The 25,389-nt window shown below is 40.5% G+C and overlaps 3 protein-coding genes across 11 annotated transcripts in view; 1 reads left to right on the top strand and 2 right to left on the bottom strand.

Annotated features, from left to right (window-relative positions):
• Positions 1 to 21,955, top strand: part of LOC147301852 (tensin-1-like) — a 129,623-nt gene extending 107,668 nt beyond the window's left edge. For 4 of the 6 annotated variants that reach the window (XM_086284353.1, XM_086284352.1, XM_086284355.1 and 1 more), the window contains 17 exons: positions 665 to 2,305; positions 3,777 to 3,940; positions 5,253 to 5,337; positions 12,017 to 12,091; positions 12,516 to 12,542; positions 12,796 to 12,877; positions 14,517 to 15,073; positions 15,162 to 15,248; positions 15,335 to 15,463; positions 15,554 to 15,649; positions 15,766 to 15,843; positions 16,059 to 16,130; positions 17,157 to 17,183; positions 17,501 to 17,669; positions 17,949 to 18,017; positions 18,207 to 18,236; positions 18,878 to 21,955. In XM_086284353.1, the coding sequence (XP_086140479.1) occupies positions 665 to 2,305; positions 3,777 to 3,940; positions 5,253 to 5,337; positions 12,017 to 12,091; positions 12,516 to 12,542; positions 12,796 to 12,877; positions 14,517 to 15,073; positions 15,162 to 15,248; positions 15,335 to 15,463; positions 15,554 to 15,649; positions 15,766 to 15,843; positions 16,059 to 16,130; positions 17,157 to 17,183; positions 17,501 to 17,669; positions 17,949 to 18,017; positions 18,207 to 18,236; positions 18,878 to 19,007 (3,518 nt within the window). In that variant the 3' untranslated portion in view covers positions 19,008 to 21,955. Of the gene's footprint in view, positions 1 to 664; positions 2,306 to 3,347; positions 3,429 to 3,776; positions 3,941 to 5,252; positions 5,338 to 12,016; positions 12,092 to 12,515; positions 12,543 to 12,795; positions 12,878 to 14,516; positions 15,074 to 15,161; positions 15,249 to 15,334; positions 15,464 to 15,553; positions 15,650 to 15,765; positions 15,844 to 16,058; positions 16,131 to 17,156; positions 17,184 to 17,500; positions 17,670 to 17,948; positions 18,018 to 18,206; positions 18,237 to 18,877 lie in introns of all 6 variants that reach the window. The other 2 variants (XM_086284357.1, XM_086284356.1) reach the window with 1 other exon arrangement.
• LOC147301853 (macrophage mannose receptor 1-like) lies at positions 5,342 to 10,528 on the bottom strand. Of its 3 annotated transcripts, none has more exons than XM_086284360.1 (2): positions 10,467 to 10,528; positions 5,342 to 6,348 (listed from the first exon to the last, which is right to left on the bottom strand). In XM_086284360.1, the coding sequence occupies exons 1-2, from the start codon at positions 10,526 to 10,528 to the stop codon at positions 5,670 to 5,672; spliced, it is 741 nt and encodes a 246-aa protein (XP_086140486.1). In that variant the 3' UTR covers positions 5,342 to 5,669. The 3 variants fall into 3 exon arrangements, with proteins under 3 accessions (XP_086140486.1, XP_086140487.1, XP_086140485.1); XM_086284361.1 differs by having other exon boundaries at positions 5,342 to 6,343; positions 10,462 to 10,525; XM_086284359.1 differs by having other exon boundaries at positions 5,342 to 6,352; positions 10,465 to 10,525.
• Positions 21,956 to 23,092: 1,137 nt separating the features above from the next.
• On the bottom strand, positions 23,093 to 23,833 carry LOC147301851 (macrophage mannose receptor 1-like). Of its 2 annotated transcripts, XM_086283475.1 has the most exons (2): positions 23,300 to 23,833; positions 23,093 to 23,206 (listed from the first exon to the last, which is right to left on the bottom strand). In XM_086283475.1, the coding sequence occupies exons 1-2, from the start codon at positions 23,831 to 23,833 to the stop codon at positions 23,093 to 23,095; spliced, it is 648 nt and encodes a 215-aa protein (XP_086139601.1). The 2 variants fall into 2 exon arrangements, with proteins under 2 accessions (XP_086139601.1, XP_086139600.1); XM_086283474.1 differs by having other exon boundaries at positions 23,093 to 23,833.
• Between the last annotated feature and the right edge of the window lie 1,556 nt (positions 23,834 to 25,389).

The following is a 25,389-nucleotide window of genomic DNA, read 5'->3' as shown; positions in this document are numbered from 1 at the left end:
CTATAAGTGATAAACACCACAAAATAAATGATAATAATATGTCCACCCATACATGGTTTGCACATTCTTGTAACGCGTTAGGTGGCTACTTTTATTCATAGCATTGCACAATATGTACGCAATTACTCTGGTTTTGTTTTGCAAGCATGATTCAGCAGCAAGAAATCAACCTAAAGACGACAGCTCCTCTCATAGTCCAACTCTGGGGTTTCAAACTGGCATGACTCCTTTTCCCTTTGGCTGACACAGACCAGTTGTTTCGGTGTGTTGTGCAGAACCCACCCATGTTAACGTCAGACCATGTGGGCCTGCACTGACGCAACGTGACAGGGGCTTTAAGATCTGAAAATTGGCTATTAATAGAGCTGCAGGGGTTGTGTTGCTGGTGGCTGGGCAGCATGCTGCAGCTGAGAATCAAACGAGTTGAGTGCAGAGGGGGGTCACTATGTTTGTGGTGTCAGGGATCCAGTCCCATACAAAAAAATGACTTGATGATTGGGGCCCATTAACCTTAACGTAAACAGTTTTTTCCTAAACACAAAATTATTTAAATGAAAGTATTTTTTTAATTGTGTTAATTCCATTTCATGAACTTTAGAGTTGAGAGCTGTTTCATAATTTTAGTATGTTGTTTACTATATTGTGTACTCTTTCTCTCTTTCAGATGTTGTTCATACCCAGGGCCCACTTGATGGAAGTCTTTATGCCCAAATCCGGAAAAAAGACTCCCTGGAGGGAGTTGTCACAGTCAATGGCCTCCCAGTCCGTGAAAACCCCTTGACTAACGAGAACCCATTGCAGCACACCAACCATCCCCTGCAAACTACTGACCACACCCTTCCTGTGGCAGGCCACACTTCCCTCCCTGCTGTCGACCATACCCTGTCTGTGAGCAGTGACTCAGGCAATTCTACCGCATCGATCAAGACTGATCGCACAGATGAGCAAAGCCAGTCTGTGCAGAGTGCTGTGAGCCACAACAATCCAACAGCAACTCACCCACCACTCAGTCCGCAAGAAAAAAGAGAGCTCGACCAACTTCTGAGTGGCCTTGAGGCACCAACTAAGCGGCAAGCCTACCTGCCTACATCTACCTGTCCAGGAGGAGGAGTACGACACTTAGTTCCTGCACAGGTGCATGTCAACGGGAGCCACACCAGGTTAGTGGGCGCTCCTTCAACAGAGGAGCGTGAGACAGATATTCTCGACGACGAGCTGCCTAATAGTCAAGAGGGAAACAGTGTGGACAGTTTGGGCACCATCTCATCCCTTGAGGGCCAAGCAACACCAGCTGACTTGTACTACCAATCACAGACTCCTGTCAGTGGCCAGAACGACGAGCCATACCTTGATAGAAGCGAGATGCCGGTGCATGGAGTACGAACTCCTACAGCGATGCAAGAGAGATCCGTGGACTCACCATCGCCACAGGGGGGTTACAACAATTATCAAAATGGAGGAGGGATGTATCGTTCACAGTCCTTTGGGAACCCACCTGCCAGCAGCCCTGAGACCACCCCAAAACTTATGCCCAGGGCCCCTGAGAGGAGCACCAGTAGCCGGGATGCTGTACAACGAGGTCTCAGTGCCTGGCATCAGCATAGCCTACCAGACGATCCATTTGGTCCTCCTCTTCAGTCAACTCATAGCTTGCCCCACTTTCCCACCTCAGCTTCACAGCGTGACATTGAGCAGTCAATCGAGGCACTAAATATGCTGATGCTTGACCTAGACCCAATCAACTCTCACATGTCTAAGTCCCACAGTGCGCCCCCTGGTGAGAACAGCCTCAATTCATCCCAGGTGCCATTCTCCCAGACCCTGGCCAGGCCATCATACCAAGCAGACTCTGCTATCCATGGCTACAACAGCTCTGGATCAATTGGCGACGGCATTCATCAGCCCCATCGCTCATCTGGGAGAGTCAGCCAGAGCCCAGTTATGGAGTCTCCAGTGCATTCTCCCCAGAGGCCCAATGCTGGCTACCAACACCAAAATATCACCCCAACACACACTCCTGAGCCCTACCTCCATACTCGCCATGCACCCCTTCATTACACCACTGATTCTAATTTCAATCAGCAGACCCCAGTGAAGCCCATGAACTCCCACCCAAGCAGTGGCACATCACACTCCCCAGAACTGCAGGGCTCGTCTCCGTATCCAGGCTATAGTGCCTCATCTTCACCCCTTCCCACTGTAACTCCACAGCCCAAGGACACATCTTCTTCATCGTTGCCCAGAGAACAAGATGCAGAGGAGGAGACGCTAAACTTGGAAGGCCTGGTAGCACACCGTATTGCAGGTAAGGCTTCAAGATATTGTCTGGGGTTAGTGTATGAATAAGGAAGGGACAGAGTGAGTGGTACTGGACTTGTAACTGTTGCAGGATATTATGCTGTTCTTTGTTTTTTTGTGCATAAATTAATTCATTTACAGTTGATTATCTATTACGTCTATTATGGATTAGCTTCAAAGTTTCCAAGTTTTTTAAGGTTTAAAAAAGAATATGTGAAATCGTTTTTTGCTATTCTTGTTTTCAAGGAAAAGATTGCACAAACACACATATGTCAGTATTTGTGGGTTGTTGGACTGATGGTGGCATGTTGTAGCCCCTAAAGGGGACTCAAAGAGCAGGTTAATACAGTCATTAGCGATGCTCTGTTTTGGAGGTTCAGGGAACATTATGGATGATTTGCCTGAAACTAATGAGCAAATAAATAAGCATAAAGATGTAAAGCAGATTTGTAGCATATGATATAGCCTAAAACACTTTTGATATTCTGAAAATGATATTCAACAAAACTTATATATCCAAAATGGCTAACACAATTTACGCATTATCTTGAAGTCTCTGTAATCTTAAGAACCAAGTAGAATGCCAGCGGTGCAGTTTCTATAACCGATCCATTACAGGGTGTTGTATTAGAGGAATAAGCCTTACTCATAAAGTTAGCTTCTCTGACTCAGAGAGCTGTGCAGAGCTGCTGAGAGTGGAAATGAGGTGAGAGTAAGAATAGCCAGGCATTCAGAGATCCCAGCTTCCATGCAATGTCGGCATGCACGATTTTCTTTGAAATGATTTGGAAGCTCTAAAGTGCCTCCCAGTGGAACAAAAATGTAAGTTCCTTTTTTAGCTAGGGGCTTGCGTGTCATCTCATTTGGAGAATACTTTTATTTATCCATTTCTGCTCTGACTTTTCTTTTCCTTTTCCATTCAACCCATCTCTTCACTGTATGGAAACCCTACCCTCCACTGCTTCTTCCTCTGCACTCACTCTCCTCCTCCTCCTCTACCTTCACCTGCTGCCTCCCTTCCACCACTTGACATCCCTCCCCGGAAACAGAGTACAACGCTCGTATTCGGGGCATCAGTGAAAGCATGACACCACAACAATCTGACCGCCATCGCTCCTATTCCTTCTCTGGTTTGTCCACTTTACCCCACCTTTAAATTCTGTCTTCGTTTCATTTTATTTGTCTTGCATTTCTAGAAACTTTCTCTGCTTCCTCATCATTTTCCCAATTATTTGTCCTTTCCCACTGCTTTCTTATTACTTGCAGCCACGTTTTTAAACATTGAGAATCTTTCTCACTGGCTCTGTCTCTCTTAAAGAGGGAATGATGCTGCCCTTTTATATTGATAGGATGCTTTCTCTTTAGCTGATACATCTTTGAACAAATATCCTGGGACTACACAAGCAACATAAAAAGATGTTAAAAAAGGGTATAATGATTTGATGATTCCTCATACTCAAATATTTTGGGGGATACAGGAGTTCGTTCCAGAGGGATGACCCCAGAAGTGACACAGGAGACGGGCAGGCGTCGGACCACGAGTGAGGGACAGTACCAGAGCGGCCATGATAGTACGTCAGCAGTGGATTCACCAGATTTTTCCAACAATCTTGCTCTCAACCCAGGAGGAAGACCCAGAGAGGTACAGCACTTGATTTTATGGTTAAGCCACGAGCACATGATTTTGTCACTAATTTTGTCCCCACTGAAAATCATGATAAATCCTAGAGGCTGACTGTTGTAGGATTTTCAAGACCAATACCAGCATCAGCTGATTAAAAAATCTGAAACTCTAATATGTAAATGCATATTCTTTTAGACAAGGAAAATAAACCCTTTACTTGATATTTGTTATGTGTAGTTATTCATTTACCCTCTGCCTGACTCTGCACTGGTCAGCAGGCTGTGCACTGCCCAAAGGGAAGTTGCAGAGTGCCTTCTGGTGGACAACCTATCCAATGTCAACACATGTTACATAGTTGACAGATGTCTCTGCTCTCTCTCCTATTTGCTTTTTAAATTCTATTGTGCCATTAGAAATGTTGCTTCTGATAGTTCCGCAAGTAGCTATTATTAGCCGATAAGTTCATATTTGCACTGAAGTAGTTTCATTTTATGCACGAAGGGGCTATAGCGACATATAGCAACATGTTTTTAATTGGGGTGGTGCAGGAGGAAGCAAACAGTCATACTTCATGCCCAGCTTTGGGCCTATCCTGGTATTATGGAAGAGAGTCCTAAACAATTTCCCCTTCAGCATGAGGTGAGCTACAGTAAAACATCGAGCTCTCGACTGTTTATTGTTCATAAAAGTTCTGACTTCAGACCTACCCCAACCAAGCAACAAACTAGCAGTGACTGCTGATTTGGATTTTAACTTTCTGTTCTGTTTCTCTTATCTGCGGAAAAATGTGCTTGAACTTCAAACTCTGCTTGCTCTGAGTGAGACAGAGAAACTTACGCATGCTTTTATATCAAGCAGAGCTGACTGATGTGATGACGCAAAACTTTTGTAAAGTACCCACAGCTGACTGCGAACGCTGCAGAGGAGGAATAACACAGTACACTGATGTTCCTGCACTTTCCATATTTTAATTTCTTTTACTTGTTTTTAAATATCTTCGTGGTCTTGCTCTGTTTTATGTGTCCCATATGCTCATGGTGTAGGAACTTGTACAACCCCTCAGGCATGTCTGCTAGTCAATCTAAAGTTCTGGGCAAAAACCATTAAAGAGAGGCAGGTTTTAGCTTTCATGTCTTTTTGGTTGATCCATTCTAGTTTGATTTTTCTCTTTTTTTTAAATTATTTTTAGCTTATTAATTACTCTGTCATGATATTGTGTCTTGACTCTAATCAAGTCAAGCTGCGTTGATTTTTCTGTAGACTAATTATACTTTTCTTTTATACTTCCTGACATAACTCCATATCTGTGTGCCTTGATCATCTCTTTCAGGGTCCAATGCACAGCTACCGAGAGACGTTTCAGGACAATGAAACAGACAGGTTTGCCAACAGTTCCACCTTTGGAGGTGGTGGAGGTGAGAATTTATTCCATATTCCATATTCTCCATCCCCTAGTCATAGCCACAACACACATAGGCTCACTCTGTCTAAGACATTAGATAGAAATTGTTGGTCTGAATCTAAATTACATTTATTTCTTTATTAAAAAATGCACAAGAAAGGCTGCTGGAAAACACTGAATTGTGAACAGAGGCTGAAGTTTAAATTAAGTAATTTTGTTTTCATTATATATAAATGAAACAAATACACAGCAAAGAACAAACTCCAAATAAAATAGAAGAAAAAAAAGATAAACAACCAAACTACAGTAAATAAAGGCTTTAAATGATTTTGCAATGGAAACAGCTCAGTAGCAAATAAAACTGAGTCTCTTCTCACAGTCATGAGCCCTCCAACTACTCAGACGCCCTCCTGTCTTCTGTAAGGCTGCACACTTCATCTTAGCCTGCGGACACAATGGTTTTCCCCCTTCATCCCAGGCTTCGTAGTCCATCTCCTGCCCATCCACCCAGATCCAGTCCTTAGATAAGAAGCGCAAACCAATCCAGACATGTTTAGTGGTGTGATATTTATTCAGCTCTTTCTGGATCAGCAGCATCTCAGTTTCTGATGCCACACTGGCCAGGTCATCATGGTGCTCCCTGCAGTACTCCAGAGCTTCCTCCCAAGTCTTTTCCTCTTCCACCACTACTGTGCTGTAGCAGAAGACAGGGTTGATATGGTCTGCATGTGCATCACGCCATTTTTTGTTATCAAAAAGTCCATAGTCTTCATTGGGTCGGTTTTCAGGTTGATCCTGTTTCCAGCAAAGCTCAGTCACCTGTCCACCTCCTGACCACAGCCACTTGTTTTTGTCTGAGAGATTCCTCAGCAGTCCTAACCAGATGTAGTCATTGAGATTGTGAGAGAGCTCCTGAAGCTTGAGGTTATCCCGTTCATTACTGACCGGGGCCAAGTCTGTGTATTTCTGCTGACAGTAACTTAAAGCTTTATCCCAAGGCATTTTCTCCTCAATGTAAACATACAGTGGGGCAAAAAAGTATTTAGTCAGCCACCAATTGTGCAAGTTCCCCCACTTAAAATGATGACAGAGGTCAGTAATTTGCACCAGAGGTACACTTCAACTGTGAGAGACAGAATGTGAAAAAAAAATCCATGAATTCACATGGTAGGATTTGTAAAGAATTTATTTGTAAATCAGGGTGGAAAATAAGTATTTGGTCACCTCAAACAAGGAAAATCTCTGGCTCTCACAGACCTGTAACGTCTTCTGTAAGAAGCTTTTCTGTCCCCCACTCGTTACCTGTATGAATGGCACCTGTTTGAACTCATCATCTGTATAAAAGACACCTGTCCACAGCCTCAAACAGTCAGACTCCAAACTCCGCCATGGCCAAGACCAAAGAGCTTTCGAAGGACACCAGGAAAAGTATTGTAGACCTGCACCAGACTGGGAAGAGTGAATCTACAATAGGCAAGCAGCTTGGTGTGAAAAAATCAACTGTGGGAGCAATCATCAGAAAATGGAAGACATACAAGACCACTGATAATCTCCCTCGATCTGGGGCTCCACGCAAGATCTCATCCCGTGGGGTCAAAATGATCATGAGAACGGTGAGCAAAGATCCCAGAACCACACGGGGGGACCTGGTGAATGACCTGCAGAGAGCTGGGACCAAAGTAACAAAGGTCACCATCAGTAACACACTACAACGGCAGGGAATCAAATCCCGCAGTGCCAGACGTGTTCCGCTGCTGAAGCCAGTGCATGTCCAGGCCCGTCTGAAGTTTGCCAGAGAGCACATGGATGATACAGCAGAGGATTGGGAGAATGTCATGTGGTCAGATGAAACCAAAGTAGAACTTTTTGCTATAAACTCAACTCGTCGTGTTTGGAGGAAGAAGAATACTGAGTTGCATCCCAAGAACACCATACCTACTGTGAAGCATGGGGGTGGAAACATCATGCTATGGGGCTGTTTTTCTGCCAAGGGGACAGGACGACTGATCCGTGTTAAGGACAGAATGAATGGGGCCATGTATCGTGAGATTTTGAGCCAAAACCTCCTTCCATCAGTGAGAACTTTGAAGATGAAACGAGGCTGGGTCTTCCAACATGACAATGACAATGGCGTGTCCAGCGGGGTGGCCTGGGGGGGCACAGGCCACCCCCCAAACCAGACTGGCCACCCCAGGTGCCACCCCAAAGGCAAAACAATAAAATTCAATCAAATATCAAATGTCCGATTATGTTTTCACGGTGACGCTCAGATATCCGAGTGTAAGTGAATGCAGCATCGCTTCTGCGCTATGCGCATCACGTTAGCAAAGGTAGGAGAGCCAAGCGCGAAAGACGGCACTGCAGGAAACAATTTTTCGGTGAAAGAAAATGAGGACAGAATAAATGTCCCGGTAAGTAATATCAAGTTTGTTGAATTTAGTAAACTTCGGTGAAATTAGAATACCAAGGAAAAAAATAACACTTAAAGAATTATTGCAGCCGTGGAATATTTCAGACAGTATGCTACTGAGGGCAGCTAACATAAGAGTTATGAGTTATAAGATATAATCTAAGTCGTAACATTGCTGTATGGAGCTGCAGATTTGGTTGCAGGTTAACATAGCTGGACTGGCCATCGGGCATACCGGGCATATCCCAAGTGACTTATTTTTTTTGTAACGGCATGAACAATGAGAGGTGGTGGATTGGCCAGATGCAGGTCGATGTGTAGAAATAACTCCGTTGTTTGGTGGTGGCTATGACGGGGCTTCCACAGAGGCAACAGGTGGATGAGGGAAGGGGAGGCAGGAGGAGAGACCCGAAGCAGCCGCCAGTCCGAGTGTCAGGTGAACTGAACTTCAGGTAAGAAGTTATGACCTGCAGTCTATCTGGGTCAGATATAAACCAAGTTTAGGTGGAGTTTATTTTCATGTTGCTGACTTTTTACTGTCAGTTGCAATAACTCATACTGCGTTCTAGCCAGTTTGACTGAGTTTTTATACAGCTGGGTGGGTGCTATGATGTTACTGATAGTGAACTTTATTTTATTCATAAGGTTAGTAGAGTTGCCAACGGCTCCTTAAAAATGGAATGGTCCCTCATTCAGAGAAAATATTACGCGTTTCGTATTGAGCTGAGAAGAGACGCAGTTTGTCCCGAACTTTAGCTAGAATGGAAAAAAGACACAAAGCTGGATTTATTCTGTCCTTACGCTGCACAGCTGCTTCTTCTTCTCTCATTCTCTCCCCCTCCCTCTCCTGTTGCTACTTCAATCATGAAACTGATCAATGATCAGCTGATCGGCTTTTCTCTCTTGTTTGTTTATCGCCCACTTTGCGCCAGAAAGAGGAAACCAGCGGATATTGCGCTAAACAACAGCAGCACGTTTAAGCTTGATCAGCTGTTGTTAGAATGTATTTAATATTAATTTCTAGTATCAGCTGATGTTTGCTGGAGCCACAGCTGTAAAGCTGCTGGTCATGATGTCGGTTTAGATATGTGGTGAGAGGGAAACATGAAGATGAAACCAGGAGATGTCCTTACTGAACCATCAGAGCTGAACAGGTGATGGAGAAACAGGTTTACCTTTTAGGTGACATGAATGAGTTGAAGTTATGAACTGTTTCTGAGAGATAAATAACACCAGGATCCTTTTTTATGTAGCTGACAGCTGGTAACTGTGCAGGGGCGGGTCTAGCAAAGTTTTGCCAGGGGGCCAGGTAGGGCATTAACAGGGAAAGGGGGGCACAAAGAAATACTTTTCTTTCTTATTCTCATTTAAAATACCTAGTTTTTATTAAATAATTATCTAAATCTTACAACCAAAGTTTTTATCTGACGTAAAATGTATAGAAATCATACATATACCAACAAGACTGTACATCACTGTCACAACAGCATTTGTTTTCATTCAAAGGCTTTATGGCTTTAATACCTGGTGGGCCGGTCTGTAGTAAAAATGCCCAATTTTTTTGTCCCAGTCCAGCCCTGCAGGTTAATACTGGCAGTGTCACCATGCCAGCTGACTGTATTTTATTATCAGCCAGTGTTGTTCTTTATCAATATTACCAAAGTTTACCATAAGGCAGCATAGAAAGTATTTACTTGCTTTCAGGTTTTATTCAAATGTTAGTCTTTTCATTTGTTTCCCCACTTTTTTCCTGTTTCAAAATCAAACACCAGTTTGTGAGAAGATTATCTTCTTTTTTTAACAGGCAGATAAAGTTTTGCATTGGCATTGGCTAATTTGTCAATTGTTTGTTACAAATGTTCGTATTTTAATTTTCAAAAATGTTTTTGCCCAAAACATATGTGCACTATATGTCAGTAAAAATACTATGCAAATATTGCTGTCCTTGAATGCTGAGTAAGCACTGACAAAGCACTGATTGTATCTCTTGTACTTTATCAACGCAGTATCTAAAAACTTTGCACCGTAGTGGTTAAAATCTCATTCTAATAAGACTTAAAAGTGCATTTGGTTATTAGGTTTATAGGATTATTGAATTATGGTTAAGGGTTGGTAGATTTTTTTTTTTAAACATTATCTGCCAATTAAATCTGCCACCCTTCTCCAAATCTGTGCCCCTACCTGGCCCCCCCAACAAAAATTTTCTAGACACGCCACTGGACAATGATCCAAAACACACCGCCCGGGCAACAAAGGAGTGGCTCCGTAAGAAGCATTTGAAAGTCCTGGAGTGGCCTAGCCAGTCTCCAGACCTCAACCCCATAGAAAATCTGTGGCGGGAGTTGAAAGTCCGTGTTGCTCGGCGACAGCCCCAAAACATCACTGCTCTCGAGAAGATCTGCATGGAGGAATGGGCCAAAATACCAGCTACTGTGTGTGCAAACCTGGTAAAGACCTATAGTAAACGTTTGACCTCTGTTATTGCCAACAAAGGTTATGTTACAAAGTATTGAGTTGTATTTTTGTTATTGACCAAATACTTATTTTCCACCCTGATTTACGAATAAATTCTTTACAAATCCTACCATGTGGATTCATGGATTTTTTTTTCACATTCTATCTCTCACAGTTGAAGTGTACCTCTGGTGCAAATTACTGACCTCTGTCATCATTTTAGGTGGGGGAACTTGCACAATCGGTGGCTGACTAAATACTTTTTTGCCCCACTGTACTTGCTAGAAGTTCCAGAAAAGCTCAGGAGGAGCAGGGTCCAGACGAAGACCTGATCCATCATTGTTTTGTTTCAAAGAGTGTTGCGAGCTGTGAATACCCAAAGTGTCAAAGCTATGAGATGTTTGACAGAAATGATTTGCATAGGCAGGGTCTGTCATTCGCTCAACCCATCAGTATTGTCGAGGGAGAAGAGAGAACAAAGTTTCAAGGAAAGAAACAGACTATAAAAGTCTTTCTTAAACACTCATTATTATGTCTGTTCTGTGCACTCCTCGTCCAACATTGCCCTTACGGAAAAGAAATAGTAAAAACATATGATTTACTCATGAAAGTGGCCACTTTCTCATTACTTTCATATATTGTTTTAGTAAGTATCCAAAACATACAAGTTTCATTATATAATTTTTCAAGGGACCTTATATGTGTTTTCACCCTTGTATGCTTTTCATACAAGTTTCATACAAGACAGATACAAACTTTATAAGATGTATATATATCCTTTCCATATGGGTGGTCTTCTAGGAATGTAATTTTGGTCTCCATATTTTTAATTAAATTCAACAGCTATTTGATTTCTTTAAATTTCTGTCATCAATGCACTTCAAATATATCAAAGAAAGACACAGACATGAAGCCTGAGGTTATTGGGAAAGAGCAACTAATAGGGGTTGCTTCACAGCCGACAAACGAATCAAAAGAAGGATTTTCCATGTTGTTAGTGATTTCTTTCAAATGCAAATGTAGAGGTCAAGAGAAGAAACTCAGTGAGGGCTGAAAGAAACAATCTTTATTACTTCTGCTTTTTATCTTTCTATCTTTCCATCCTTTTGCTTTTTGTCATTTTATTCTTTGGCCATGTTGGTGCAATTAAATATAAAGTAATGTGGACTTAGGTGTATTTTATAATCTTTGAAAAACTCTCCAGGTTTGGGATAACATAGGATATATTTAAGCTATTAACATTAAATTATAATCCTATCAACAACACTGAAAAAGAGATCTGTCCTTTTCACTGCCTCCATCAAACCAGGTGTGTTTTTATAGTCAAAACAATCAAACTTACAAGTCATCTCACCAACCACTGCCCCCAAAATATATGTACTCAATTCAGTTATAGCACTGACCTCCGTGTTCAGACAGTCTGTGTGATACTGATATTTGGGAACCCCAGAGTCCTCTCTCCTGTCATTAGTCCTGAACTCACAAGTGTTCTAATAAGAAGGTGTTCTTTTGCACAAACATTCATATTTGCCCACCTTTACCCTTTACCATGCAATTACCATGTAATTAGGCTGCGGGCCAAAATTGGCCCGCAGGCCAGAGTTTGACACCTATGAGCCTTCAAGTGTTACATATTCGTACATGTAAATCCACCATCTGATGAATTTCCATGTTGCATCATACTTTTGCAAAAGGGAAAACCTCTGTGCTTTCATTCCTTGTATTAGTCAGGGTACATTATTACGTATTCTCATATGTCATCACTAATGAGAAAGTTTTGCAAATACAAAATTTTTAAGAATCTTTTGAATCTCTTTCTTTCTCGTAGCTCGCTCTCCTCCAGATTTGAGCAAGACTCCTGTGTCACCGCTGGGATTGAAGCCTCATCAGCAGGGTGCAGCAGGTCAGTTTACCAGCATTAAATATATTTGTCTTCATTTAGAACTGACAGTATATATACTACAGATGATGTATACAAAATGATATTCAGTTCATGGTACAACATTCAGGTTTTCAGTATTTGCATCCAAAGAATTTGAATCTCCCAAATCATAATTAGATTTGACTAAAAGCACTTTAGCCATCCAGTGATAATTATACAGAAGTGTACAGTGCACAGAATCCCTGCACTATGTCATACTGTAGCTGACTGAGTAGAAGGTTGCTTTAATACTTTGCTGCCCTCTAGTGTGTAGAATTGTTCCTGCAAATGCTTCGACGCTAACAGTTCTTGCTCTGAGCTCAAGTGCATCTCTCTTCTCTCCTCCTTTTCCACACACCCTCTCTTCTTCTGTTGGTGTCTGCTTCTTTTTTCTTCTTGTGGTCAGACTTTCATTCTAATACTGGAGAACAAGGTAAGCTTACTTTTTGTGGCACCACCAAACCCATATTTGATATTTCTGTGCTCGACTATACATGGATTTGTCTTTGTTTTATGATGATTGATGTTTGATTAATTTCCTGTTTCTGTCAGTTTCGCCTTTTCCAAGCTTCTGATGCCTGTTAACTGATTTGTCTTGTTTCGTTCAGGGCATCCAACTGTTGCGTGATGCACCAAAAACCGATCTGACCGTACACATGTATGTGTGTGTCTGTTTTAACACGCAGATAATCGAGGTTTTGGCGACTCCAGGGTACAACCTTTGAATGCTCCTCTCTCCTCCAGCAGTCCCATCCACAGCACTGATGGGTGAGTCTTCTGTCACTTATTTTTCTTGGATAAAAATTTTAGCCTGTACATGTTTTTTATACATATTAAGCAAATGTTACTTTTCTTTTTTTTATACTCATATCCAGGATGTCATTTACGGAGTATGATGCTGAAAGTTTCTGAAGAACCCTTGTGATTGAGGTTAAAATAAAGTGATTTCGCAACTGGAGCGTGAAAAGCCCAAATTTTAAATTAAAATAAAAGTTTCCGGTTCTAATACATTGACACATATGGGGACATACTGCTGTGAAAGTACTTCATTTCATGCATATAGATAGCTTGGAGACCCAAATTAGATATTCAGGTTAACTGAGCAAGCACTTGGCGACAGTGGGGAGGAAGAACTCCCTTTTAAAAGGAAGAGAGCTTTGACAGAACCACGCTCAGGGAGGGGCCAGACAAGTTATAGAGTGTGTGAGGACACAGAGGAAAGAAATGAGAGCATAGAGACATGAGGACAAAACAGAAAAGATAGAAAAGAGAAGAAAACATTTAATAACATGCTGTAGATGCATATAAACACACTGTGTTTGAAGAGAGGTGAGTGAAAAAGAAGTGCTTAGTGCATCATGGAGAGTCCTAGCATCTACTTCTAAAAACCACAAGTAAACCAGCAGTCTGAGTGCTGTGTTAGCATAATAACATAACGAAAAGTATTTAAGACATGACAGAGCCTAAATATTCAAGACTTTGCTTGTAAGGATTTACACTGAGAAATTCCACGTCACTTCCTGTGTATAATGTCTTTCATTAGAGAACAATCACCAGTCACATTTCATGTGGCCTGTATATGATGTATCGCAGCATTATCCCAGCAGTGATAGAAATAAAACCAGTACCTCAAACTGAATTTTTGTTATTACTGCACCCACCTGCAGTACTATCACAGCTCACTAGGGGGCTCCAGCTCACACTTTGGGAATCACTGGACTAAAGCAATGGTGTCATCATTCAGTATGATGCTGTAGAGAAGTGAAAGTGATGCTGAGAATAGATTAGCAGCCAAACATCCAGGAAAGCAAGCATATAAGTGATTACAGATCTTTCTCGTTGAACTTACAGATTAGCATCATCATTGCATTGGCGAGCAGTTGAACAAAAGTTCAATAGCCTTATTAATTTAGTATCAAAGACTGAGCACAGATGGAGTCACTCTGTTTTCTATCTATATTTAATCCACATAAACAGCTAAATAGAGTCAAAATTGCAGATTCAATTCAAAATGGCAATCAGATTATAATAAATAACTATCCACACAGATACAGACAAAAATGAATGCATATTCAATGCCACTATTTAACAAAAACCCAAACCCCACCCCCGAAACTGATACAATATGTTCATGTTTAGGATCCTTTCAGAGGGCGATGAACCAACCAAAAGACCTAATAATGCTTTTAAAATAATAATAATAACATTATACAGTGGGGTAATTTTCATTGAGGTTACTTAGATATGAGCTGCCGATATCATCCACAAGATGTATTTTACGAACTGGAATAAGTGCTGAAATGTCAACATCAAGTCAGCTTGAGCATCCTTATCACATTTAATGTTCGGTGTAAGGATCAGGTACAAAAATACAATAACATACCTTTTCTCACTTTTATGATTGTAGAAGAAGAACTAGTTCTTCAGATGCCGTCCCACACAGCCCCGCCTCTATTCACCCCCACAGATCTGCTTCCCCAGACGGATCTCAGGTCAACATTATGGGCGTCCACACAGTCCCCGGCAGCCCTAACACCCTCCACCGCACAGTGGCCACCAATACTCCTCCGAGCCCTGCACTGCAGAGACGCCTGGGTCAAGCCAGCCCCTTGCTGGGCAGGCACCCACCTCCATCTGGTGTTCCTTCAAGTCCTCTGATTGGCCGAAACCCTAAAACAGCAGCTGCCGGTGTGCCACCTAGCCCTCTGATGGGGCGCCGCACGGCAACGAGTGGACACAGTACGCCTGATGAGCTGGGCGCTGCCTCTCGCCAGGGGGGCATCCATCAGCCTGCCACGCCTGCTTTCCCAGTCTCCCCACAGCTGCCAGAAAAGCGACACATGTCCAGTGGAGATGCAGACAGAATGGAGAACAAGAACCTGATGCCAATACCGATCAGTGTTAGCAGCACGCCTAACCTGTCTGGGACACACACTCTCCCAGACGTCTCCAAGTCTATATACGGTAAAAGGGAACTTTTTTTTTTAATACCTTTCATGAACCTCATGGGCTAAATATCACTGATTTTCTTCACCTAATTTCATTCAAACAGACGGTTATCCTGACATCAAGATGAATGTCAAGTTTGTCCAGGACACCTCCAAGTACTGGTACAAGCCAGACATCTCCAGAGAGCAAGGTGAGAGTCAGGAACTTCAACCAATTTCAGCTGCTCATCCTCTCATCATTGCTTTTCTTTTTATTCTCCTCATCTTCTTCTTGTAGCCATCAGTTTGCTGAAGGACAGGGAGCCTGGGGCTTTCGTCATAAGGGACAGCCACTCTTTCAGAGGGGCCTATGGTCTGGCTATGAAGGTGGCCTGCCCACCACCAACTGTCCAGCAGAACAAAAAAGGTAAAGGCTTCCCGCACTCTGCTCTTGGCTTGCTTGTGAAACATCTGCCTTCTCCAACAGCTGGATCAGCTGAGTATGTCTTTCTTTTAGTTGGTGACATGACTAACGAGCTAGTGCGGCACTTCCTGATTGAGACAAACCCCAAAGGTGTCCGCCTGAAGGGCTGTCCCAATGAACCCTATTTTGGTGAGTTTCTGCTGGTGTTTTTTTTTCTGTTTGCAACATCAAAATCACAGGTTGAAATTTAATTTAATATCAGACTGATCCAGTCTGACAGAGAGACCATTGCTTTCTGTTTGTAGGCTGTCTTTCTGCTTTGGTGTACCAACACTCAATGACCCCACTGGCTTTGCCATGCAAACTGATGATCCCCACCAAAGGTAACTCTTGTTTTTTTAACTCTACTTTCTTAGTTTCTTTAACATTTTATGGAACGGGAATCCACTCAGACTTTTAGTACAAACCAAATTATTGATAGGTACTTCCATGTTTTTGATAAAAATGTCAATTTTATTTTACACTTTACAATTTATTTTCTGCAAGTAATTGTATTCAGATGCAAAAATATAACATCTACTCTATTCGGTCTCTCCAGACCCAAATGAAGAGGCACTAGAACTCACCACACCAACTGATCCAGTTGTTGAACTTCTTAAGCAGGGAGCGGGTAAGTGTCACTGAAGTCTACTAGAAGAAAAAAGGGATAAATTATGATTCTACAAAAACTAACTCTTTGTGAAAAGTAGAGATGCACCAATTGCAATTTTCTTGGCCTGTTCCAATTTCCAATTTTTTAGTTCTTTTTTTTAAGTGTGATGTGCCAATACCATTTTTTTTAATTCTGGTTTCTTTCTTAAAACTAAAAATGACAACAAAATCACATTTTCTTCAATGCAATATTCTAAATTATATAGCAATAATAGAAATTTTTAAACTTACAAAATTTTCCCCCAAAACTACAGTAAGTTACCGGGTATTGTCTCACAGAAGTAACTGAAAATAACCTACTGGAAAGAGATACAGATAATTAAAATGACTTCCTGTATATCTAGTTTTACCTGACATATTTCAGCTTGCCAAATAAAACCAGTTGCAAGAGATTCATACAACAAAACAGTTATATGTTTATAAATTCAACAGCCAACATGAAATCAACACCTTTTCCTTTTCACTTCTGTCATAAATTTTTTTTCGTAACTGCTTTTATTCCGCAGGCATACTGAGGTTCATACTGAGGCTGCTAGCATATGGCTTGCGCCGGACTCTGGATAGCTTTAGTTTTAGCCACTTTGCTTTTGTTTGCTTCCCTAAAATATCCATATTCAACTGGATGATGGTGATTTTATGTGGGATTAGATTTGCTGCAAATGTTTTAGTGCCGGTTCCCATGTGGTTTACTTTAAAATTTGTCACTTTACTCACAATGAGGAGTTTAACATCCAGCATTTGGATGTCAGCGTGTGCTGTTCTTTTGCAGATATGTTGCGCATGCATGACAAAGACCAGCTTATAATCAGATATATGTGAAACTGTTTGGCCAGTCACCAGTTGTGGCACAGACTAATGGAATCAGGCCTGTTCTGGTCCCTGAATGGACAATTTGTGCATTTCAAGAAAAAGAAAAAAACTTTTTTTTTATTTTTAGAAACATCAGATCACTTGCTTACACAACCTTGTCATCCTTACTTTACAGTCCAGAAGGTTCCTGAGGAAGCCCATGGTAAATACTGGTTTGCACTGCTCTGCTTCATCATGGAATTTTACTGAATATGAGTGTGCTCTTTCCCAGAGGGTTTCAGTCACTGTTAACAAATTTTACAACTAAATAAAACTCGGAAAAAACTTGAAATTCATGCATGTTATGTAAAAATATGCGTTGCATGATAACTTGTGTCATAACATTATTCACTGTATGCATTTTTAATTATCCTCACTACAGCTTCCATCACTTTAAGACAAACTGCATGCACACTGTTTTTTGTTTTTTTTGTAGGATCTTCTCTTATGTAGCAGTGTTTTTCCATTGTTTACCTCTAGCGTGCAATGTTCTCTACATCAACTCTGTGGACATGGAATCGCTCACTGGGCCTCAGGCAATTGCCAAGGCAATTAGTCAGACGCTGTCAACCAACCCTCTGCCCGTTGCCACCACCGTCCACTTTAAAGTGTCCACACAGGGCATCACACTCACCGACAGTCAGAGAAAGTGAGTAAGCACGTTCAGGAGTAACTCTAATATTAACAATGGTCTTAATAAGGGTCTGTTATATCTGTTATATATATTAGTATGATAGTCCCTAACAAAAAGAAATGTTTACTGCAAAAGTAATTTTGCACCCTCTAGTGGTAGCCAGTAAACCAGTAATCACATGACAGCATTTTTCAGCAAACACCAAGAGATACCCTGTGCAATGTTTCACATCCAAGCATGGTCTTTTAATGTAATGTTATTTTATATTCATTCATTCATTCATTTTTACTGCAGGCTTTTCTTTAGAAGACATTATCCAATAAACACGGTAACCTACTGTGACATTGATCCCCAGGACAGAAAGTAAGACTTTCCTTTAATGTACTGAATATATATATATATATATATATATATATATATATATATATATATATATATATATATATATATATATATATATATATATATATATATATATGATTAGTGTAATTACTTAATTCAAAATTATATTTTTTATTGTATTTTGTATTTGATTTTTTGTTTTTTGTTTAGATGGGGCAAAGAAGGAGGCGGCTCAGTGAGGTAAGTTTGCATGCTTTAAAGATAAATGTGTATAAAGAGTTATCTGTGTACTGAACGTCATAAACAACTGAATTCATTTCACTAACCACTTAAAAAAATATTGTTTGGTTTCCTTTTCCAGATGTCCAATAGCTACAGTATTTAACCTTATCTGGCAAAAAGGTTGAGACACATCAAACTTTAAATTTAACAGAAACTTTTAACACAAACTCAACATATCCAAGGGTGAAACTGAGAAATTTGATTGTTTAGTGAAAAATAGATGACATCATTGGTTTAATGCAATCAAAATGTCTCAGAAAAGCCTCGGCTCTTCTTTTAACACACCTAGCAAGCATTTAGCAACTGAGGATATCAACTGCCAAAGTTGCAAAAGCAAAATGTTTTTTTGATGCTTGCCCCAGCATGAATTTGAAGTTGTTCAAGGTCACCTTAATTATATTTGGACCTGTTGATAGACACTGTCACTGAAGCACACTGGAATATTTTTGTTATGAAAGGCATTCATGTTTGTTTGTTTTTAACTTTGGCACAGTACTTTTGTAACAAGTAGACTGTCAAACTGCTTGCTGACTAATGACTTGTGATAACAGAGTCATTTGCCTTTGTTTAAGTATAATATATGTTTTTCTTGCTTTCAGGCTTTTTGGATTTGTGGCAAGGAAACAAGGAAGCACAACAGACAATGTCAGCCACCTGTTTGCTGAGCTGGACCCAGATCAGCCCGCCTCCGCCATCGTCGGCTTCGTCTCTAAAATGATGCAGCGATGAAACCCTTAACGTTCAAATGGCAGTGGCTGTTTTGCAATCTTCCCTCATTGTTGGTGTCCTCTTTGCCAGGGCTGGATGGAGTCCTTTCCTTCTGTTTTATGTTGGGTTTTTGTTTTCCTTCTCTGTTTTTTCCTCTCTGCCTTGCTGGTTTGTTTTGATCTAATTGAAGTAGTCTCTGTTTGAAGGCTTTGGTGTGGATCGAAACTGGAGCTAGAGGATGTGTGATGCGGAGCAAGCATGTGACAAACATGGAAGCCATTGGAGGGAGAAGATTTATCGACAGGGTAACCTGTGCTTGGAGAACTTAGCTAAAGACTAAAAGAAAAATGCAAAGTCTAGTCAGGGAACATAAAAGGAAGTGGATGTTTCAGGGTTTTCTGTTGTTCTTGTCGATTGATTTACCAAAGGTAGCTGCAATACAAGTGTGAGAATGATGTAGCTGTTAAGCCATTATTATTTCCTCCTTTTAAAAGATGAAACATTGAAAAAAAAATCTGTTTTCTTGAACTCATCTTCAGGAGTAAAAAAAAAATGTTGGCCTTGATGGCTTTTAGCAAAACTGTCTGAAGACATTATGCATGTTAGCTTGATCTTTAAGCTTGACTCTTCTACCTTCCACAAAAGTCATTGTGAAATCCTTAGAGTGGCCATTTCCAGGTCTGTTATGTGTTGGAAAGGGCTCTGCAGTGAAACGACTGATCTAAACTGCACATAACAGACCAGACTTAACAAAAAAAAGAAAAGGGGAGGGAAAAAAAGGACAATAAAACAATGCCACGCTAAGGTCACCGAACTTTGTGTCAGTGCAGCCACTTTTGCATCACCTCAGCATCCAGTCCGAGCCTGATTTCTCTCTCTAAAAACACAAAAAAACCTTGCTTCTTGGATTATCCACCTGATATCGGCAAGCTCGCAATTGCATGCCAGACAGAGGGATTGTTTTATCTAGAAGGTGGAGCCGCTGATTCAGGCCAAGACTCTTTCCTCCCAGAGTCACACAGACTTCGTCATCACCAACTGCTTGATAGACGCTGCCACTGAAACACACTGGAAATCACCAGGGACTGGCCCAATGACCTGGACCTATGCACTGTTCTTTATGCATGTTGTTGTCCCAAAATGCACCCCCCCCATAGTGACATCCAACATCACTGAAATCATTCTATGCCATGTGCTTAAAACTAAAAACCTTTAGACGAGTACTCTGACGCCGTATGACTTGTCAAAGACTGCATGAAATAGAAACTTTTTTTGTACTCTTCTCAGAGTCCTACGAAACAAACAAAAAAAGGAAGTAGAACAACCCACTGTTGAAGTAGTCACATGATGGTGAGATGCTATGTTTTTACCTTTGTTTTCATTTAGTTTTCAGTCCATTTGGGCCAGGGTTACCTTTCGCTGTATCAAGGACAGTTTTATGTTCCACGGTGTTGTCAAAATTTACATCTGGATACCATTTAGTGTTAAAAACAAAGAAAAAAAAAAACACATGAGAAGTTTCCACACTGTGCGCAATGCCTGCTTGTTGAACACACGCTCAACCATTCACAATAAGCTAAGGGGAAAAAAATTGATATTGATATAAATGTACATAGATACTACTTTGAAAGGTGACATAGCGAAAAAAAGTATTTATTTTTGTTGCTTTGGTCCCTCATGATTACTCATATATACATATATTGTACAGTCTAGATAAAGAAGATTACCTAATAGGGTGAGAAAAAAAAGATATATACTTATTTTGGCTAATGATTTCAAAGTCTGGCGATTTTGAAATGCGTTTGAATATATGGTGTACATTACTTTGTACATGTATATGTTTGTTTTCACCTTGTCATGTATTACTCTTTTTTTCTGCCTGTTTTTTTTCTTCTTCTTCCCAAACGAGGTGGGGCGCAAAGGAGACAGGTCTGAAATGTGTAGACAGAAATATCTGAGTGTGCTTCCTTACATTTGGAAGGCAAACATATCGAAGCTGTTACATTTAAATGTGTGAGAAAAAAAGGAGGAGGCCAACCTCGAATGCAATATGAAAACAGCTTTTATGCATCCGTGACAGTTACAGTTATAATTTTGCCAAAGATTCATACGTCTATGCTAACTTGCTGCATGCTGCTTCTCAGTTTCCATTTGTTTTGTGTTTCATTCATTTTTCAGTCTAGCTCAACTTGAGCAGCCAGGTTATTATGGGATGTTCGATATTAAATAATTGCAAGACAGCAAGACATTGAGATGTCTTGCAATGACAAAAGTATTTTGGGGGTGGGCAGGCGTTTGTTGTCTCCAAAATGTATTTGCTTAAGATTGAAAAGTCCCACTGTGCCCATCTCAAAGAAGAACAATGAAGTTCTGTTCAATTACCAAAACATTAAATTTCAAATAGACGTCAGTGCTGGAGGTAGATAAAGTCAGACATGTCTCATCGTGATGCTAAAGCTCTGCACTTGCAGCCTTGTCAGACCTCCAAAGGTGTCCCCCCCCACCCTTTGAGAGTCATTGATTTATTTATTCTTATTTATTCTTTCATTTCCTTACAAATTTCCATGTTTCATTGTCACAGCTTTGCAGTTTTTACAGCGTTAATGATTTTAGGAATGTACGGTGGCGCTTTATTGAAAGCAAAGAGGTACAGTGCACTTAAATCAATGTCATTTGAAAAGAAAAACTAAAGAACTAAATGTTGAAATACAATTTAAAAAAATCTAAACTATATTGTACCTGTTGGCTTTGAGTCAAGAGTTACCTTGTTGTTTCATTGAAATTAAAAAAAAAAGATTCTGTGACCCCTTGTACAGATGAGACTTGTATGTTGTATGAATGTTCTACTATGGATGTGCAAAAGGGTCTCAGATTTTGTCTACGCTTATCATTTACATTATGCTGTCATGGCTTACCTGTTCCTGAGGAAAAAAATGAAATAAAAACATTAAAGCAATACAGATACATTACGTTAAAGGCATGTGGGTGTTTTTTTTTTTACTGCGCTTTTTTAATACATGGGTTCAGACACTGACTTCTTAGTCTGACCCTCACCCAGAACCAGTTTGATTAGAGAGACCCTGGCATGGAAAAATTACCTGGAGGGATCATCTGGGCTGATTTGACATTCATGAAGGCCAAGCTTGGAGCCTCATTTGATATTGCTTAGTGGGAATGTATCTTAAATGCACAGGGCTTGGCTCGGCCTTAACAAACCGTACGGGTCTGTTCTATGGACGCACCACTCACCATAGCGGTCTGGTACTTTCTGAATTTGGCGGTAGTCAAAGGCAATTCAATCTGTACCTGTTTAAACTGGATTTAGGGACACAGGACTGTCAGGTGAGGGGGTTCACAGGAGTGAGTTTATTTTTAGCCCCCCAGCTGCACATAGAGTTTGTCCATAGTGGGCGAGATAATGTTTTTCCTGCACCTTACGAACTGAGTGCCATCACAGATTATGCACCTTTTTTGGAGTCTCTGGTGAGGTGCTGAAAAGCTCCCCAACCGGGGAATCCACGGTCCTAGTGAAGCAAGCCGACATATGGGTGTGTGATTGATTTTGTAATTGTATTATGAGACCTGAGGCCACGTCATGGACACTTGGGTCAAGAGAGGCTGGTGGTGTGGTGGATCAGGTGATGAAGGAAGATGCCAGACTAGAATGCCCAAACATTTAATCAGTGGTCCCCTGAATCCTCAGACCCTGATCTAATCTTATTGAAATTAATTATAGAAAGTTTAGTGCTACTGAACTACTGGTGTGACATACCGGAGTCTGAATATTTATTATTTTTGTCTTTTAATATTTAAATGTGTTTAAGAAAGTACAGAAAAGGTGAATATTATGAACAAAATCTGGAAAATATTTCATATTATTTTTATGTTTTTTTTATTTTTGTTTTTCATGCTTTTCTCAATGAAACAAAAATCATAATAGATAGTGCTTGTAAAATAATGAAATGCTGACTTTGTCACACAATAGAAATGAGACAATTACACATCAATTAGGGAAAATGCAAAGACAGAGATGAGAAAAATAACCAAAATGTATTAAACACAGCAAATAATTTGTGATTTAAATGTATTTTATGAAATAAAGTAGCTCAGTAGCAAATAAATTGTAGTTTCTCCTCACAATTATGAGCCTCCCAAACACCCTTAGTCCCTCGTGTCACCTGTAAGGCACCACACTTCGTCTTAGTACTCGGGCACAGTGGCTTTCCCCCTTGACTCCAGGCCTCGTAATCCATCATCTCCCTGTCTACCCACAGCCAGTCCTCAGATAAGAAGCGCAAGCCAATCCAGACGACTTCTTTTGTGTTATGTTTGCTCAGCTCTTTCTGGATGAGCAGCATCTCGGTCTCAGATGCCACACTGGCCAGGTCCTCGTGGTGCTTCCTGCAGTACTCCAGAGCTTCCTCCCAAGTCTTTTCCTGCTTCACCACTATTGCTCTGTAGCAGAAAAAGGGTCTTGTGTTACCTGGATACGCATCATGCCACCTGCCGTTTTTGTTTATAAAACCACTGTTTTCATTATTTCGGTTGTCAGGTTGATCTGTATTCCAGAAAATCCAGGTCAACGCTCCACCTCCTGACCACAGCCATTTGTCTTTGTCTGAGTGGTTCCTTTCCAGTCCAAACCAGACACCGTCATTGACACTGGGAAAGAGCTCCATCAGTTTTTCATTATCCTGTTTATTACTAACCGGGGCCAAGTCTGTATAGTTCTGCCGACAATAACTCAAACTTTCACCCCGAGTCTTTTCCTCGTTCACACAAACATACTTGCAAAAACTTGTAGATAAGCTCAGCAGGAGCAGGATCCTGAAGAAGACCTGATCCATTGATGTGTCGTTTCAAGCAGTCTTGAAAAGAAAAGGAAGGCCATGGAGAGCTTTTAAAGCAAATAAAAGAATTTTAAAATGAATCCTAAAAAGCGACACTAGTGAAGTGAAGCTAAAATAGGGGAAATGTGCTCAAACTTTCAAGTGCAAGTTAAAAGACGAGCTGCAGCATTTTGCACCCTCTGTAGATGAGTAATATATGATGCGCTGACTCTGATATAGAGTGCATCACAGTAATCCAGCCGAGTCCTAACAAAGGCGTGGATCACTGTCACAAAGTGCTGCCGTGAAAGAATTGGCCAGCTGCCTGAGCTGAAAGAAGCTAGATTTTATCACTGCCTTAATCTGATTTTCAAACTTCAGATCACAGTCCACTTTTTTCCTTTTCTGTCTGGTTGTTCACACTACAAATAAAATGTGACAGCAAATGTGCTCTAGTGTGAACAGTTCACGGCCCTCAAAGTGGCCCGCATGCGCAAAAGAAGACGTCACACACAACGGAAGTAAAAATGGCGGCTACAGAGCTAGTAGGTGTTGTTGCAGCAGTCTATCAATTTCTGCACAGTCGTAACCGACAGAATTTTGACAAATTACTTAGAGAAAGAAGGACACTTAGAAAAAATTAACAATGGCCGCCATGCTTTCTCGTTTGTCTTCTCCAGCGCTGATAATTGGCATCTGTCTTGTGTCAGTGACATAAAAGACAGATTTAATGAGACATCAGCATAGAAAATCTTAAACAAATGCTGAATTTGCTTAATCAAAAACGAGAGACTGTGACTTTGCAGCTGACAAACAACTCCTGTTTGTGTATGCAGACGTAATTTCCAAACAGCCTCCTTTGGAAAACAAATGAAGATCAAAGAAGGACATGATGGCATGACATTCAAACAGGTTGAGGGAAGAATAATATATAGTTATATAAGCTATTTTATATATAGTACACGCAATAATAATATGAGAAACCAACAGAGGGATTTTTAAAATTTATGCATGTAATGAGAAACTGATGTTCTTGCATTTTTTAACCTTTTTTTCTACAGCTTTTATCATTTTTTCCTACAAAAATGAAACATCAAAAACATTCAAGTAAAAGCTTATGTATAAGAGCTTATGTATAAGAAATTAGTTGTTGCAGTGCTGTTACTTACTGTAAGTACATTGTCAAATTATTAACTTTCTTTCACAGCAATTGTGTCTAATCACAAAAACAAGGGACTAGAAACTCTATTCAAGGTGACAAAAGACCATAGTTATTGGAACAAGCTAAACAAAACATTTAATTTGCATAAGGAAAAAGTGAAGTTGTCCTGGCTCCTACATTAGATAAACAAATGAGTATGCAGGAACAAAGCAAAGTCATTTTTCATGTTGTCGCAATGAAAGGTCAAGAGAATGGACTGAAAAAAATTAATATATTATGTAAGCTGTGTAGAAATCATTGTATTGTTTTTCCCATTTTTGTTGTCCTTTAAACATTCTTTCTTTTTTAAATTTAGCATCCTGGATCATTTCACCCAGTGTTTTGTGTTTTTGGGTTAAGTTTTATTCTGTGA

The sequence above is a fragment of the Aulonocara sp. 'chitande type north' Nkhata Bay genome, linkage group LG23 (assembly GCF_057382095.1).
Source record: "Aulonocara sp. 'chitande type north' Nkhata Bay isolate Kocher_YH1m ecotype deep benthic linkage group LG23, A_spYH_male_GT1.1, whole genome shotgun sequence".
Classification (NCBI taxonomy): domain Eukaryota; kingdom Metazoa; phylum Chordata; class Actinopteri; order Cichliformes; family Cichlidae; genus Aulonocara; species Aulonocara sp. 'chitande type north' Nkhata Bay.
Note: the sequence above shows the minus strand (reverse complement) of the source record. Positions and strands in the feature narration are given on the sequence as shown.